Source organism: Physella acuta, unplaced genomic scaffold, assembly GCF_028476545.2.
Source record: "Physella acuta isolate Inbredline_101_S28 unplaced genomic scaffold, ASM2847654v3 ptg001158l, whole genome shotgun sequence".
Classification (NCBI taxonomy): Eukaryota; Metazoa; Mollusca; class Gastropoda; family Physidae; genus Physella; species Physella acuta.
Genome location: NW_026732675.1, coordinates 224,521 through 236,903, shown reverse-complemented (window position 1 = coordinate 236,903; position 12,383 = coordinate 224,521). Strand labels below are relative to the sequence as shown.

Here is a 12,383-nt window from a genome sequence, read left to right as displayed (position 1 = left end):
TTACTTAATTCTATCATGGTTCTACCCCCCCCCCCCCCCCCATGTCACCACCTTCTAGTGGTTCTCAATTCCTTAATTCTATCATGGTTCTACCCCCCCCCCCCCATGTCACCACCTTCGAGTGGTTCTCAATTACTTAATTCTATCATGGTTCTACCCCCCCCCCCCCCCATGTCACCACCTTCGAGTGGTTCTCAATTACTTAATTCTATCATGGTTCTACCCCCCCCCCATGTCACCACCTTCGAGTGGTTCTCAATTACTTAATTCTATCATGGTTCTACCCCCCCCCCCCCATGTCACCACCTTCGAGTGGTTCTCAATTACTTAATTCTATCATGGTTCTACACCCCCCCATGTCACCACCTTCGAGTGGTTCTCAATTACTTAATTCTATCATGGTTCTACCCCCCCCCCCCCATGTCACCACCTTCGAGTGGTTCTCAATTCCTTAATTCTATCATGGTTCTACACCCCCCCATGTCACCACCTTCGAGTGGTTCTCAATTCCTTAATTCTATCATGGTTCTACCCCCCCCCCCCCATGTCACCACCTTCGAGTGGTTCTCAATTCCTTAATTCTATCATGGTTCTACCCCCCCCCCCCCCATGTCACCACCTTCGATGGTTCTCAATTCCTTAATTCTATCATGGTTCTACCCCCCCCATGTCACCACCTTCGAGTGGTTCTCAATTCCTTAATTCTATCATGGTTCTACCCCCCCCCCCCCATGTCACCACCTTCGAGTGGTTCTCAATTACTTAATTCTATCATGGTTCTACCCCCCCCCCCCCCCCATGTCACCACCTTCGAGTGGTTCTCAATTCCTTAATTCTATCATGGTTCTACCCCCCCCCCCCCCCATGTCACCACCTTCGAGTGGTTCTCAATTCCTTAATTCTATCATGGTTCTACCCCCCCCCCCCCCATGTCACCACCTTCGAGTGGTTCTCAATTACTTAATTCTATCATGGTTCTACCCCCCCCCCCCCCCATGTCACCACCTTCGAGTGGTTCTCAATTCCTTAATTCTATCATGGTTCTACCCCCCCCCCCCATGTCACCACCTTCGAGTGGTTCTCAATTCCTTAATTCTATCATGGTTCTACCCCCCCCCCCCATGTCACCACCTTCGAGTGGTTCTCAATTACTTAATTCTATCATGGTTCTACCCCCCCCCCCCCCCCCCCCCCCATGTCACCACCTTCGAGTGGTTCTCAATTACTTAATTCTATCATGGTTCTACCCCCCCCCCCCCCTTTGTCACCACGTTCGAGTGGTTCTCATTTACTTAATTCTATCATGGTTCTACCCCCCCCCCCCTTTGTCACCACGTTCGAGTGGTTCTCATTTACTTAATTCTATCATGGTTCTACCCCCCCCCCCCCCCATGTCACTACCTTCGAGTGGTTCTCAATTAATTCTATCATGGTTCCATCCCCAGATGTCACCTGCTTCCAGGGGTTCTTCAGTTACCCAGATATGCAGCCCATTCTCCGCCACTTCTGTGTGTACCACCTGAACGCACCAGGACAGGAGGAAGGGGCCATGACACTCAAACCAGAGTAAAACATCTTTCTTGCACACCTTATAGCCAATAATTACCATATATCTTTATCAGTTAGTAGCAAGAGTATGAGCAATACATCTATTAGATGTGATATGTTCAGATTATGTTTAAAAAAAATTAAAAAAAAAAAAATCTCCTGGATTATTAGCAATATTACTTTTATTTATTGCACTTTTTATTCATTGAAATATACCAACTTATCAGAGTGTAAAGATTTTAAAAGGTCACTACTCCGATTAATAATATAATTACAAAAAATTAGAGTAGCTTTTTTCATAAACTATAACTTTTACTTATGTACAAACAGAATCAAAAGACAATGATTTATTATGCATGCCATCTAGTCAGTAGAAGGCTTATGAGAAAATACGCAGATAACTGCCTTCAGCATCTTGACATTATATCTGATCTTAGTGAGGAGGTGGCTTGACCCATTGCCACGCTGGCTGCCGCTGCTGCATGTTAATATATCACGTTCTCTTCATGTTGAATGACTAGCTAAAACATGTGTTTATTTACTTCATGCTCATATACATTGAAAGCATGTTTGTCTACAGAGTGTGGCTGTTGGCAGCATGTAATGTTGTCATGTTGAATGACTTGAAAATTTAACTCTAAATTGCCTTTACATGCATGGGTATTTTGGTTGTATTTTTTTTTTTTTTTTGATTTTTTAATACATGTGTGTGATTATACCCTGTTATAAAATCTATTGTTAATCTACTATGCCAAAAGCAGGGGACCTATTTTTGTGTGTCTTTGAACCTAATTGTGTTATGCGATGTTTTAATTTTTTTGCATTTCTTGGATGTTTCAACCAACAGACACGATGTGGTAGGAAACCCAGACTCCCTTGGTAGCAGGTAGGTTGCCTGGGCTTGTCACTGGCCTTGAGGGCTTTGTTTATGTCAGTGTGGGAGGGAAGTCTCTACACCGTTTCTTTTCTCCTTGCAATTTTTTTTTTTTTTTTTTTGATGTTGTGGGTCTGTTGGGAGATGGCACTTCTGTTTCACAATTAATCTGGCAAATTGGAAAATTTGATTTGGTTCCCAGAACTTCAGGCACAGTACACCTACAAAGGCTAAGATGTCTTTACAAAAAGATAGTTTTCATCTGCTTTCTGTTCTTTCTTTCAAATACATTTTTAAAAAATATGTCTAGATGTCTTTACTAAAAAAGATTGATAGTTTCATCATCTGCTTTCTGTTCTTTCTTTTGAATACATTTTTTAAAAATATGCCTATCTGAAAAATCTTGAACAAAAAATTTAGAGTAACACCAAACAGATAAAACCTGATATATAATTAGTACAACACCTAACTTAACATTCATTTTTGTTTTAATTTTTTCTTATTGAAAAAGTAAGAAGAAAGCTGTTCTGGTAAATGGTTTTTCACAGCTTGTGGCATTTGATTTCTTTAGGGATTTGGGTGTTCATTTGTTGAATCAATTTTGTGAATGATTAGCCTTTATCTCAGTAACATCTATATATTGTTGAAATCCAATAACTCTGTTAAACAATGTCATATTACATGCTTGTAGTTTTAGAAGTATTATTTGCATGAAGCATGGTAGATGATTTATGTTTTTAAGCGTGCAATGATCTTTATCTGGTTTTGGTGGTTTCTTTACAATTTTCATTTGCCTGGTGCAATTTTGCAAACACTACACTTTAATTTTGTTCTATTAAATTATCGTCCTTTAAAAAAAACATCAGGTTAAATTAGCTTTGATCAAATTGGTTATGCAATTTAAATTAAAAATTAGATTACATTTTTCCAGCCAAAATAAAAAAAAAAAAATATTTTGTTTACAAATACTAGTACAACATAAACTATTTAATAGCGTTTAAAGTGTGATGCCTATTGCGTTAACATTGTTGTATTGGTCTTGTATTGATCAAAATGATGATAAAAATTTTGTCACGTCTAGGTTTGTTTACCCTACAATGGATCAGCTGGCTGAGGCAGTGCACCATGTTGTTGAACATTTTGGGTAGGCTTGTTTTTTTTTTTTGACACTTGAATAATTTCTCTTAAGTTTTTTACACGCAGGGCCACGTACAGTTTTACATGCAGCATTATATGCAGTTTGAAAAGTGTGAAATATAGGGGACATTTAGGAAAGGGCTGTTCAGATCAGTTTTTTTTGGCTGTTTGCAATAATATATATTTGGCGAATGTCTGGGATCTACATTTGAAAAAGATGTTAAAATTTTAGCCTAGTTAAAGTAAATAAAATCTGCAAAGCCAACAGCATTGCTTTCCTCTCCATTGTACTTCCCACTTGTGCTTAGAAAATAGTATAATTTACACGGATTTTGTTTTGTTTTCACTTTTGTGAAAAATAGTTCCAGTTTAATTTGGAAAAGGTCTGGTTATTTCTTTTTAAAGCCATATGACCTCTAAGTAAAAAAAGTAAGATTCCCCTTTAGACCTAACGATCCAATGGGCAGAGAGAGTTGTCTTGACTTTCCCCAACGTAAGTCAGGTAACCATTAGAACTAGGTGGACTCAAGGAGGTCCTACAGTCACAAGTCTATACGCAACTGAACTCAAGACCCTTGGGCTAACAGCCAAACACTACTGTTTAACCTTGCCATCGCACTAAGTGACAGAGGCTGGAGGAAAAGTGCAGCTACTTTGTTAAATGGACTCTATGATCACTAAAACTTTTGAAACAAACAAAAGTTGTAGCCGTGTAATTTTGTACTGATGATTTTTGTATCATTTAATTTTCCTAGAATGAAGACTTTCATTGGATTTGGAGTTGGCGCTGGTGCTAACATCTTGTCCAGATACGAGGTAAATAAAATCTTATTTTTTAATATAATTTTGTTTTTATGCCTCTGGACTACATATGTAAAATAAAAGAGTTTATATGTACTTGGTATATATTCTGTTATCTGCTTATGTCAAAATGTTCAATATCTGATAAGAGTATAAAAGTATGACAATTAAACCACATATAAATTCAGTGAACAACAATTATCATGTTATCTCTGGATCATCTTGTGTCAAAGTTTGTTGACTTACTTCCCTTATTTCCAGCTCTGTCATCATGATAAGGTAGACTCCCTTGTCTTAGTGAACCCAACTGCCAGCAAGAGTGGCTGGATTGAGTGGGGGTACCAAAAGGTCAGTTGGTTGATTTTGTTTAAACTTTTTCTTTAGAACTCTAGTTTGAAGTTATTTACACTGGAAAGGGGCTGTCATGGTGGCATTTCAGGGATGAATAGTGCAGTGATTGTCATTTTATAAAATTGTTTGTGTAGGTGTTAGCTAAACTGAATGTTTGGTATGGATACCAACTAGTGAACAAATAGTGAAATTATTTTAGTCTGTTTCAAGAGTGACTCACGCTATTTATGATACTTATAGTTTGATTGTCCGCTCCACTATATTAACACATGATTGTTAAATATATTCTACCAGATGAACTCATGGTACCTGTTTAGTGGACAGCTGACCTCCTTCACTGAGGAATACCTGCTCTGGCACTGGTTTGGCAAGGTAAGTTCTGGCCTGTAGGTCATCACTTCATCAATAGAACTGTGTTTCAGTTGTTGGTGTTTGTGGACTTAACAAGCCCCTCAAGGAATATTTCATGCAATATCCTTCATGATTATAACTTTATTCAAGTATTTACATCATAAATGATGCCATATGTGCTGTTGAACTGGAATGATGAGTGAAGCATATTTATTCAAATATGTTTTAAAATGTTGTCAGGTGATAACATTATAATCCAATGCCAATAAAATTTTCCTCCATCCACAGAAAACCAGATGGACCAACCATGATTTGATCCACACCTACAGCGAGTACATTAAGACCATCAATGCCCAGAACTTGGGGCTGTTCATTGAAACCTATCTCAAGTAAGTCTTTTTACTTGACAAACATTTGATTTGATATGTTCTTCTAATCTGTAATCATGGTTATAATCAATATATGTCTTGTATTAAGTGTCATTTGTTGGAAAAAATGTTAGTACTTGATATATTTTTCTGCTCATAATTTTAAAAGTTTACCAAAGTTTGTGCATAAAATTAAAAACCATTACTTTGTTTGAACAACAGGCGTACAGATCTGTGTATCATAAGAGAGATGGACCCTATGAGGAAAATTTCTGCCAGAACTGTTCGGTGGGTTGCTAACTAGCTCTAGTTGTTTTGTAACACTGATAAGGGAGACTATAAATAATGTAACATTTTGGTATGACTTTGTGTGAGTGATGGGTATGCCTTGCTGCACATGTTAAAATTATGGTTCATATTCTGTTTAAGTTCTTTATTAAGTGAAAGTTCTTTTTTTGGACTTGTGACTATGGACGTCCCTGTGTCCACCCAGTTCTGATGGGTACCTGACTTTTGTTTGGGAAAGTAAAGGTGGCTGGGTATTGTGCTGACCACACTATCCTTTTATATGCTGAATTCTACTTCATCTGCCCAATGGATCTCTAGGTCTTAAGAGCGGAACTTAACTTTACTTACTAATGTTCTTTATAAATAAACTTACCTAAAGTTATTTATAAATAAACTTTCTGGAATTAACTACAGTGATGACTGATGGTCGTTTACCCGAAAAAAGCTTATCAATTTCCTGATGTGTTGTTAGTCCTTTTTTAATTTAAAAAATAAATTATTTGTAATTAATTTATAAAATTAAAATTTGTTGATGCTGTGGTTGTTTTTGTCAGTACTTTATAAAATTAGACTTTGTTGATGTTGTAGTTGTTTTTTGTCAGTACTTTGTATATATAAAACTACAGTTGATAATGTAGTTGTTTTTGTCAGTACTTTTTAAAACTAGACTGTTGATGTTGTAGTTGTTTTATTAGTATTTTATAAAGCCAGACTTTGTTGATGTTGTAATTGTTTTATTAGTATTTTATAAAGCCAGACTTTGTTGATGTTGTAGTTGCCGGTCTCTGATCCTTGTTGGTGATGATTCCCCACACATGGAGGATGTGGTAGAGATGAATGGCAGGATGTTACCTGAGGAGACTGACTTCATGAAGGTCAAAATTTAAAACAATTTCCTTTGTATGCTCTAGCTACTCTTTAAGGAGCCTCAAAAAATACTTTAAGTGAAAGAATCGTTGATGAGTTTTGGCACTGTTTGATTGATAATTACTCTACTTTACCTGCCCAATGGACCGCTAGGTTTAAAGAGGATTCTTTACCTATACTATAAAAATAGTGTTAATAAATATAAAAATATTCTTTCATACCATTGTTGTTTCATACCACTGTTGTGTTTACAGATAGCAGACTGTGGTGGGATGCCATTGGAAGAACAGCCTGGGAAAACTTGTGAAGCTTTCCGTTTGTTTTTGCAAGGAATGGGATATGGTAGGTTGATTTTACTTACAGATATGTTAGTCCAGAAATTTGAATGAGAATTCAGGTTTTAAGATTGACTATTACAATGTACCCTTCTACACATGTTTACCATTTGACGGGTTATTATGAATGACTTGTAGTATATGCTTTCAGTCAATTACAGCTTTCTTCCTTGCACAAGTCAGACCCTCCCCTTTCCTCCAAAATGTCATACAGCAGTGGTTCTTTACCTTTTTGGAGGTACCGAACCCTACCAGTTTCACATGCTCATTCACCGAACCCTTCTTAATTGTTCTATTATCCGCACTGAAAAACCTGATCATAAATCAAATGATTCGGGTGCGTATCTTGACTTAAGCTGACTCACTGAACCACTGATGCTGACTCACTGAACCCCCGAGACTAACTCACTGAACCCTTGAGACTGACTCACTGAACCCCTAAAACTGACTCACTGAACCCTTGAGATTGACTCACTGAACCCTTGAGATTGACTCACTGAACACTTGTGACTGACTTACTGAACCCCTTATACTGACTCACTGAACCCCTGGTTAAGAACCATTGACAAAGAGCTATGACTTTCCTTACTTGCATAATTTAGCCAATCACAAAGTGCATGATATTTATGGAAAACCTCTGACAAGTATGTCATTTTTAATGTAGGAACTCATAAATCATTAATTGAACTACTTGGAAGTGGATTGTCCAATTATTAAATTGCTTTTTTTTTTTGTTTCTTACCTCTGCTGTTTCTCCTGAAGGGTGTAAGGAAATTGTGCTGTATATCAATATCTAGCATTGCACTTTTTGCCTTGAATGTTGCAGCTCATGCACTTAGCGACTTTTTTATTTTATCACACATAAGAGCTCATGCCCTATTTTCCTTGTTTCATGAAGTCAAGCCTTTTTTATATTAAAGTAGTGATATAATCAGATGATTTTTTTAAGTAAGACAGACTTGTGGAGTAGGAATAGTTATATAGACATTTATGTAACATCTCTTTGTAAGCACAATGGAAGTAGTTGTAGAATCTTTAAGTGTTTAGCTCAATACAATTCCACAGCTCTTGAGAAATATCTTACTCCCACACACACACCCAACCTCACACTTGTAGTTAAAATTTATCAATAATTTTTACATTTTGTTCTGGTAAGTCACAGTCAGGCTTTAATTGATTGCCATTAAGTTTACAACACTAATTGTTTATTATCAAAACACGAAGAAGCACTTCTCTGGTCTTAAGTATGAGTCTGACCAGTGGATTGGGTACTTCATTCAAAAAGAAAAACTGCTCTAGTCAGATGCTTTGGTTTAAAGATGACTGCTACAGCAGACACTAAATGTGCACTAATTAAGTTTAAAATGGAGCTTTTTTCTTCTGTAAAGAATACAGGAAAGAATTATGCACCTATGCTACTTTCACTGGTACTTGTATTATTTCAGTACAGTTGAAATAAAATAGGTTAGTTAATGTAATTTGTATAAAGAAAATGAACCAAATGAATGACTGCTTTTTTAACAATGTTATTGTTTCTCATCCCTTGTAAACTATACACATTCGTATGAGCAGAACCTGACATTTTATTATTTTAAGTAGATGGCAGTTTTAAAATCAACTGTTTTTGGCTTATGTATTACTGTTTACTACTTATTGACTGTTAATTTTTGAAAAATCATTTTTAGATATTTTCATCTCAAAAAATTATTTAAAGTTTCACAGATAGTTTTGTATAATTTTATTTTTTAAATAATGCACTATATGTTTTTATAAGCAAAGAATCTTTAATTGCACTATCTTGCCATCCAGGCAATGCTTATAGTTCTTAATTTAAAATTATCTATTATTAGTGAGCTACTGCATGCCGTGTCTTCATAATTTCTAGCCATTGACTGGTTAATTAGTTCAACTTTGAATTCAGTATTTTAATTACAGAAAACAATAGCCTATAACAGTGTAATATAATTTCTACAGCTTTGATTGTTTTCTTCAACGGTATAATTTATGAAATAATTTCTTGCTTAAAATATTTTGTTTTCCTATTGAATAAAAAGTTTCCTCTCTCCTTTAAGCTTTTTATGTCACAGATTTGTGTCATTTGTCATTCATGTACATGTCCAATAAAACAAGTGTGCTTTGTAGTGTTATGTTTTTATGTAGGACTTTAGGTTAATTCTTTAGGGGAATTATAATAAGGATACTTGTTTTAGAACAAACTTTACTATTTGAATATTTTAGTAAAAAAAAAATAACTAAACTAAAAGACCTAAATGTAGAATTAAAGTAAAATATGAATTTAAATTATTTAGTTATTTCTTACATTTACTAAATCTTGCTTCATCTCATTGCTCATTGTTTGTTTTCTCCAATCTGTCATACAATCTTTCTTAGTCAACTATGTGCTCACTCACTCCGTCTTCTGTATGTGTCATATTTGTAATCTCTACGCCCAATGTGTCATCTCTATGCCCTATTTGTATGCTCATACACTACTTGTCATATGCTCATACACTTCATGTCATATGCTTATACACTACTTGTCATCTCTATGCTATATTTGTCATTTGTATGCTCATACACTATATGTTATATGCTCATACACTACTTGTCATATCTATGCTATTGTTGTCATCTCTATGCTCATACACCATATGTCATATGCTCATACGCTACTGGTCATCTCTATGCTCATACACCATATGTCATATGCTCATACACTACTTGTCATCTATATGCTATTGTTGTCACCTCTATGCTCATACACTACTTGTCATCTCTATGCTCATACTGTTTCCCTGTATTCCCAGTCCCGTCCTTGGTACAAAGCCACAGTACAGCAGCTGAGTGCAGTCAGCTCTACACACCACAGATGATGCAACCTATGACCTGTTAAAAGCTTTCTTCAGTTGTTAAAGGGAGTTTGGTGTAGATTCACTTGGGCTTAATTTGTTGATACTATTGATAAAGGGAGTTTGGTGTAGATTCACTTGTGCTTAATATGTTATTACTCAGGAGTAAATGGACATGAGATAATTTTTTTAAATTTAACAAAACATTTTTTTACTTTAGGTATGAAACGTTAAGTGTGAATAGAAGCTGTTCATTGTATTGATTAGCATTTGGCTTTTTGTCATTCCTTGTTTGGCTTTCTTGTAAAGTCAGTTTTGATTCATAATCAGCTGAATGTTTAAAGATGTCTTTCGAAGTAGGTAATCCCAAGATGAAGGGTGATAAAACTTTTGACGTAATTGACTTGAAATATATCCTTCACAGTTGTGTGAATCTGAGCACATACTCACCAGAAATATTTGTGTATTATTGTCATTCCTCACATTTTAATGTTCTTTTTAATATTTTTTATTAAGGTTGGGCAACAATACCTTAATGATAGTTATTTTTTTCTTTTTTTTGTTAGGAAATAATACTTAGAGATAATCAATTTTTTCCATTATTTAAGGTTGGAAAATACCTTATTGATAGTTCAGTTTATCTTATTTAAGTCAGGAACAAAGTATTATCAGATAATTTAGTTTTCCTTTTTTAACATTTACCAAGTTACTTTTAAGCTAAAAACCTAGAACTCAATTGTGTTACACTATTTACCTTCGTTGTACTTCTTTAATTTTTCAGATAGTGAAAATAGTTTTTTGTTGCAGTCATTAAATAATAGTTCAAGTTTACAATTCATGACATTTTCTCTCCCCTTTTTAAAGACATTTTAAACATACTACTCACCATTTTAAATTTGAATTTTAAAAAATTGAACTTTTGACAATTTCTAAATAAAATTTAATAGATGTGTTACTTCACCCAAATCCTACTTTTTAAACCTTTTGGTCTAAAGCTTAATGAACCCTGAATTGATTTTTGTCCAATAAAACTGTATTTGAAATTTTTAAATTAATTTTTTTTTTAATTTGATGATTGTCTTAAGGAAAAATAGTTTTTATTTTATTTGATTTAAATATATTTTGTATATGAATCAATGTAAAATATCAACATGATTAAGTGACTGTTCGCTTGGGGCCAAGTAGATAGATGTATCATACAACTTGTCGTTATCCAACTGGTTATTTACATGCTTGTTCTTAACCAACCAAAGCTGTAGCAAGTTCTTGTTTAATTATATAGCCAGAGCTGTTGTGTATCGTTATCATATTTATTTGATAATTTTTGACTTGCATAATGTTTTTAATGAGAGTAACGCAAGCCCACACGCCATACATGCATTGAAACATTGTGTGGGGTGTCCAAACAGCATTACAGTTTCATTATGAAAGTATTTTAGGTCTACACTGAAATTTTTTTTTTTTGGCCTGGTTGTTCAAAAGTGGGCATTGTTTTTTTAGGTTAAAGGGATTGTGAATTAAAAATTTGTCTAATATTAAAATAAGAGTTTAATAATGCTCTTGTTCATGTGCTCAAAAAAAAGGTGTGGATCAAATTATTTTTTTATTCCCAACTATTTAATAGATTAGTCTGAATAATAATAAACAAAATCAAATGTACATATCTTTTTGTTTCAGCTGAAACTGACATTATAGTTGCCTGTATTGTAATTGATCATGCAATTTCCATTCCATTCTTTTTGTACATGCAATTATTTGTTCTTTTATTTTCAACTTTGCATTTTCTTTATTCCTCTCACATTGGGGTAAACCATATTTTTTTAATGCAATGTTTGAAATGTTTAAGTCCCATTATGTTTGTTTTTTCCTATTTGTTTTCATGGACAGCTCACAGCACAATACCATGTAGATAGACAATTTTTTTTTACCTAGACATCACAGAAACACTGGCTGTTCATTCTTGTCTTGTTCTCTAACTTTGGTAAATTAACCAAGAGTTTTTATTTTTTACCTTGTTGCGTGATACACTTAATTGACTGCTTCATGCATTTAACACTGATATGTTCAGTGTTTGATTTGGCTTCAGTGTTTATTGATTTGCTGATCTTGTTCTGCATTCCTGGGGGGTAACTTAAATTATGCTATACTGTGTACTTTAGGCTGTTATAAAAATAAATGTCAGCTTTTTAGTTGAATAAGTATTTTGATTAAGCAAATTCCATGTGATAACTAGTTGTAGTTGATCATGACATTTCAAAGTTATCTGCTCTTGATGCTAAATAAATATATCAAAATATCAAACATTTTCTTGTAATAATTTTATTTTTTAGTAATTTCTTTTTTTCATTACAAAATTTAGCATGTTTTGGCTTATTTATTACTTTATGGAAAGGAAAAGCATTTTGATTTTAAAATTATTTTTTTTCTTGAAAAAAATGCTAAAAACAGCAGTAATATTTTTATGATTGACACTACAGCTCATCCAGACAAGTTCAAGGATTGAATAACATTCAGGTTAATGTTACAGGTACAGTTGCTTGAGCAGCTTATATGAAGCAGTAAATGTGTGGAAATTTCTATAACTCAACATGTTCATTTGGTTCCCATTTCTGTT

General features: G+C 34.5%; 1 protein-coding gene across 1 annotated transcript; it reads left to right on the top strand.

Annotated features, from left to right (window-relative positions):
* Positions 1-1,429: 1,429 nt before the first annotated feature.
* LOC131956553 (protein NDRG3) lies at positions 1,430-12,069 on the top strand. The gene is made up of 11 exons (XM_059321065.1): positions 1,430-1,566; positions 2,396-2,434; positions 3,504-3,566; positions 4,315-4,375; positions 4,622-4,708; positions 5,006-5,083; positions 5,351-5,451; positions 5,653-5,718; positions 6,494-6,593; positions 6,840-6,927; positions 9,728-12,069. Exons 1-11 carry the CDS (start codon positions 1,430-1,432, stop codon positions 9,811-9,813), a joined length of 906 nt encoding a protein of 301 aa, XP_059177048.1. The 3' UTR covers positions 9,814-12,069.
* Positions 12,070-12,383: the final 314 nt, after the last annotated feature.

Coding starts and splice junctions, on each gene's coding strand:
- LOC131956553 (XM_059321065.1), top strand. CDS start 1,430: ATGGTTCCATCCCCAGATGTCACCTGCTTCCAGGGGTTCTTCAGTTAC. Junction 5,084..5,350: donor TCTGGCACTGGTTTGGCAAG/GTAAGTTCTGGC, acceptor CTCCATCCACAG/AAAACCAGATGGACCAACCA. Junction 5,452..5,652: donor TTCATTGAAACCTATCTCAA/GTAAGTCTTTTT, acceptor TTTGAACAACAG/GCGTACAGATCTGTGTATCA.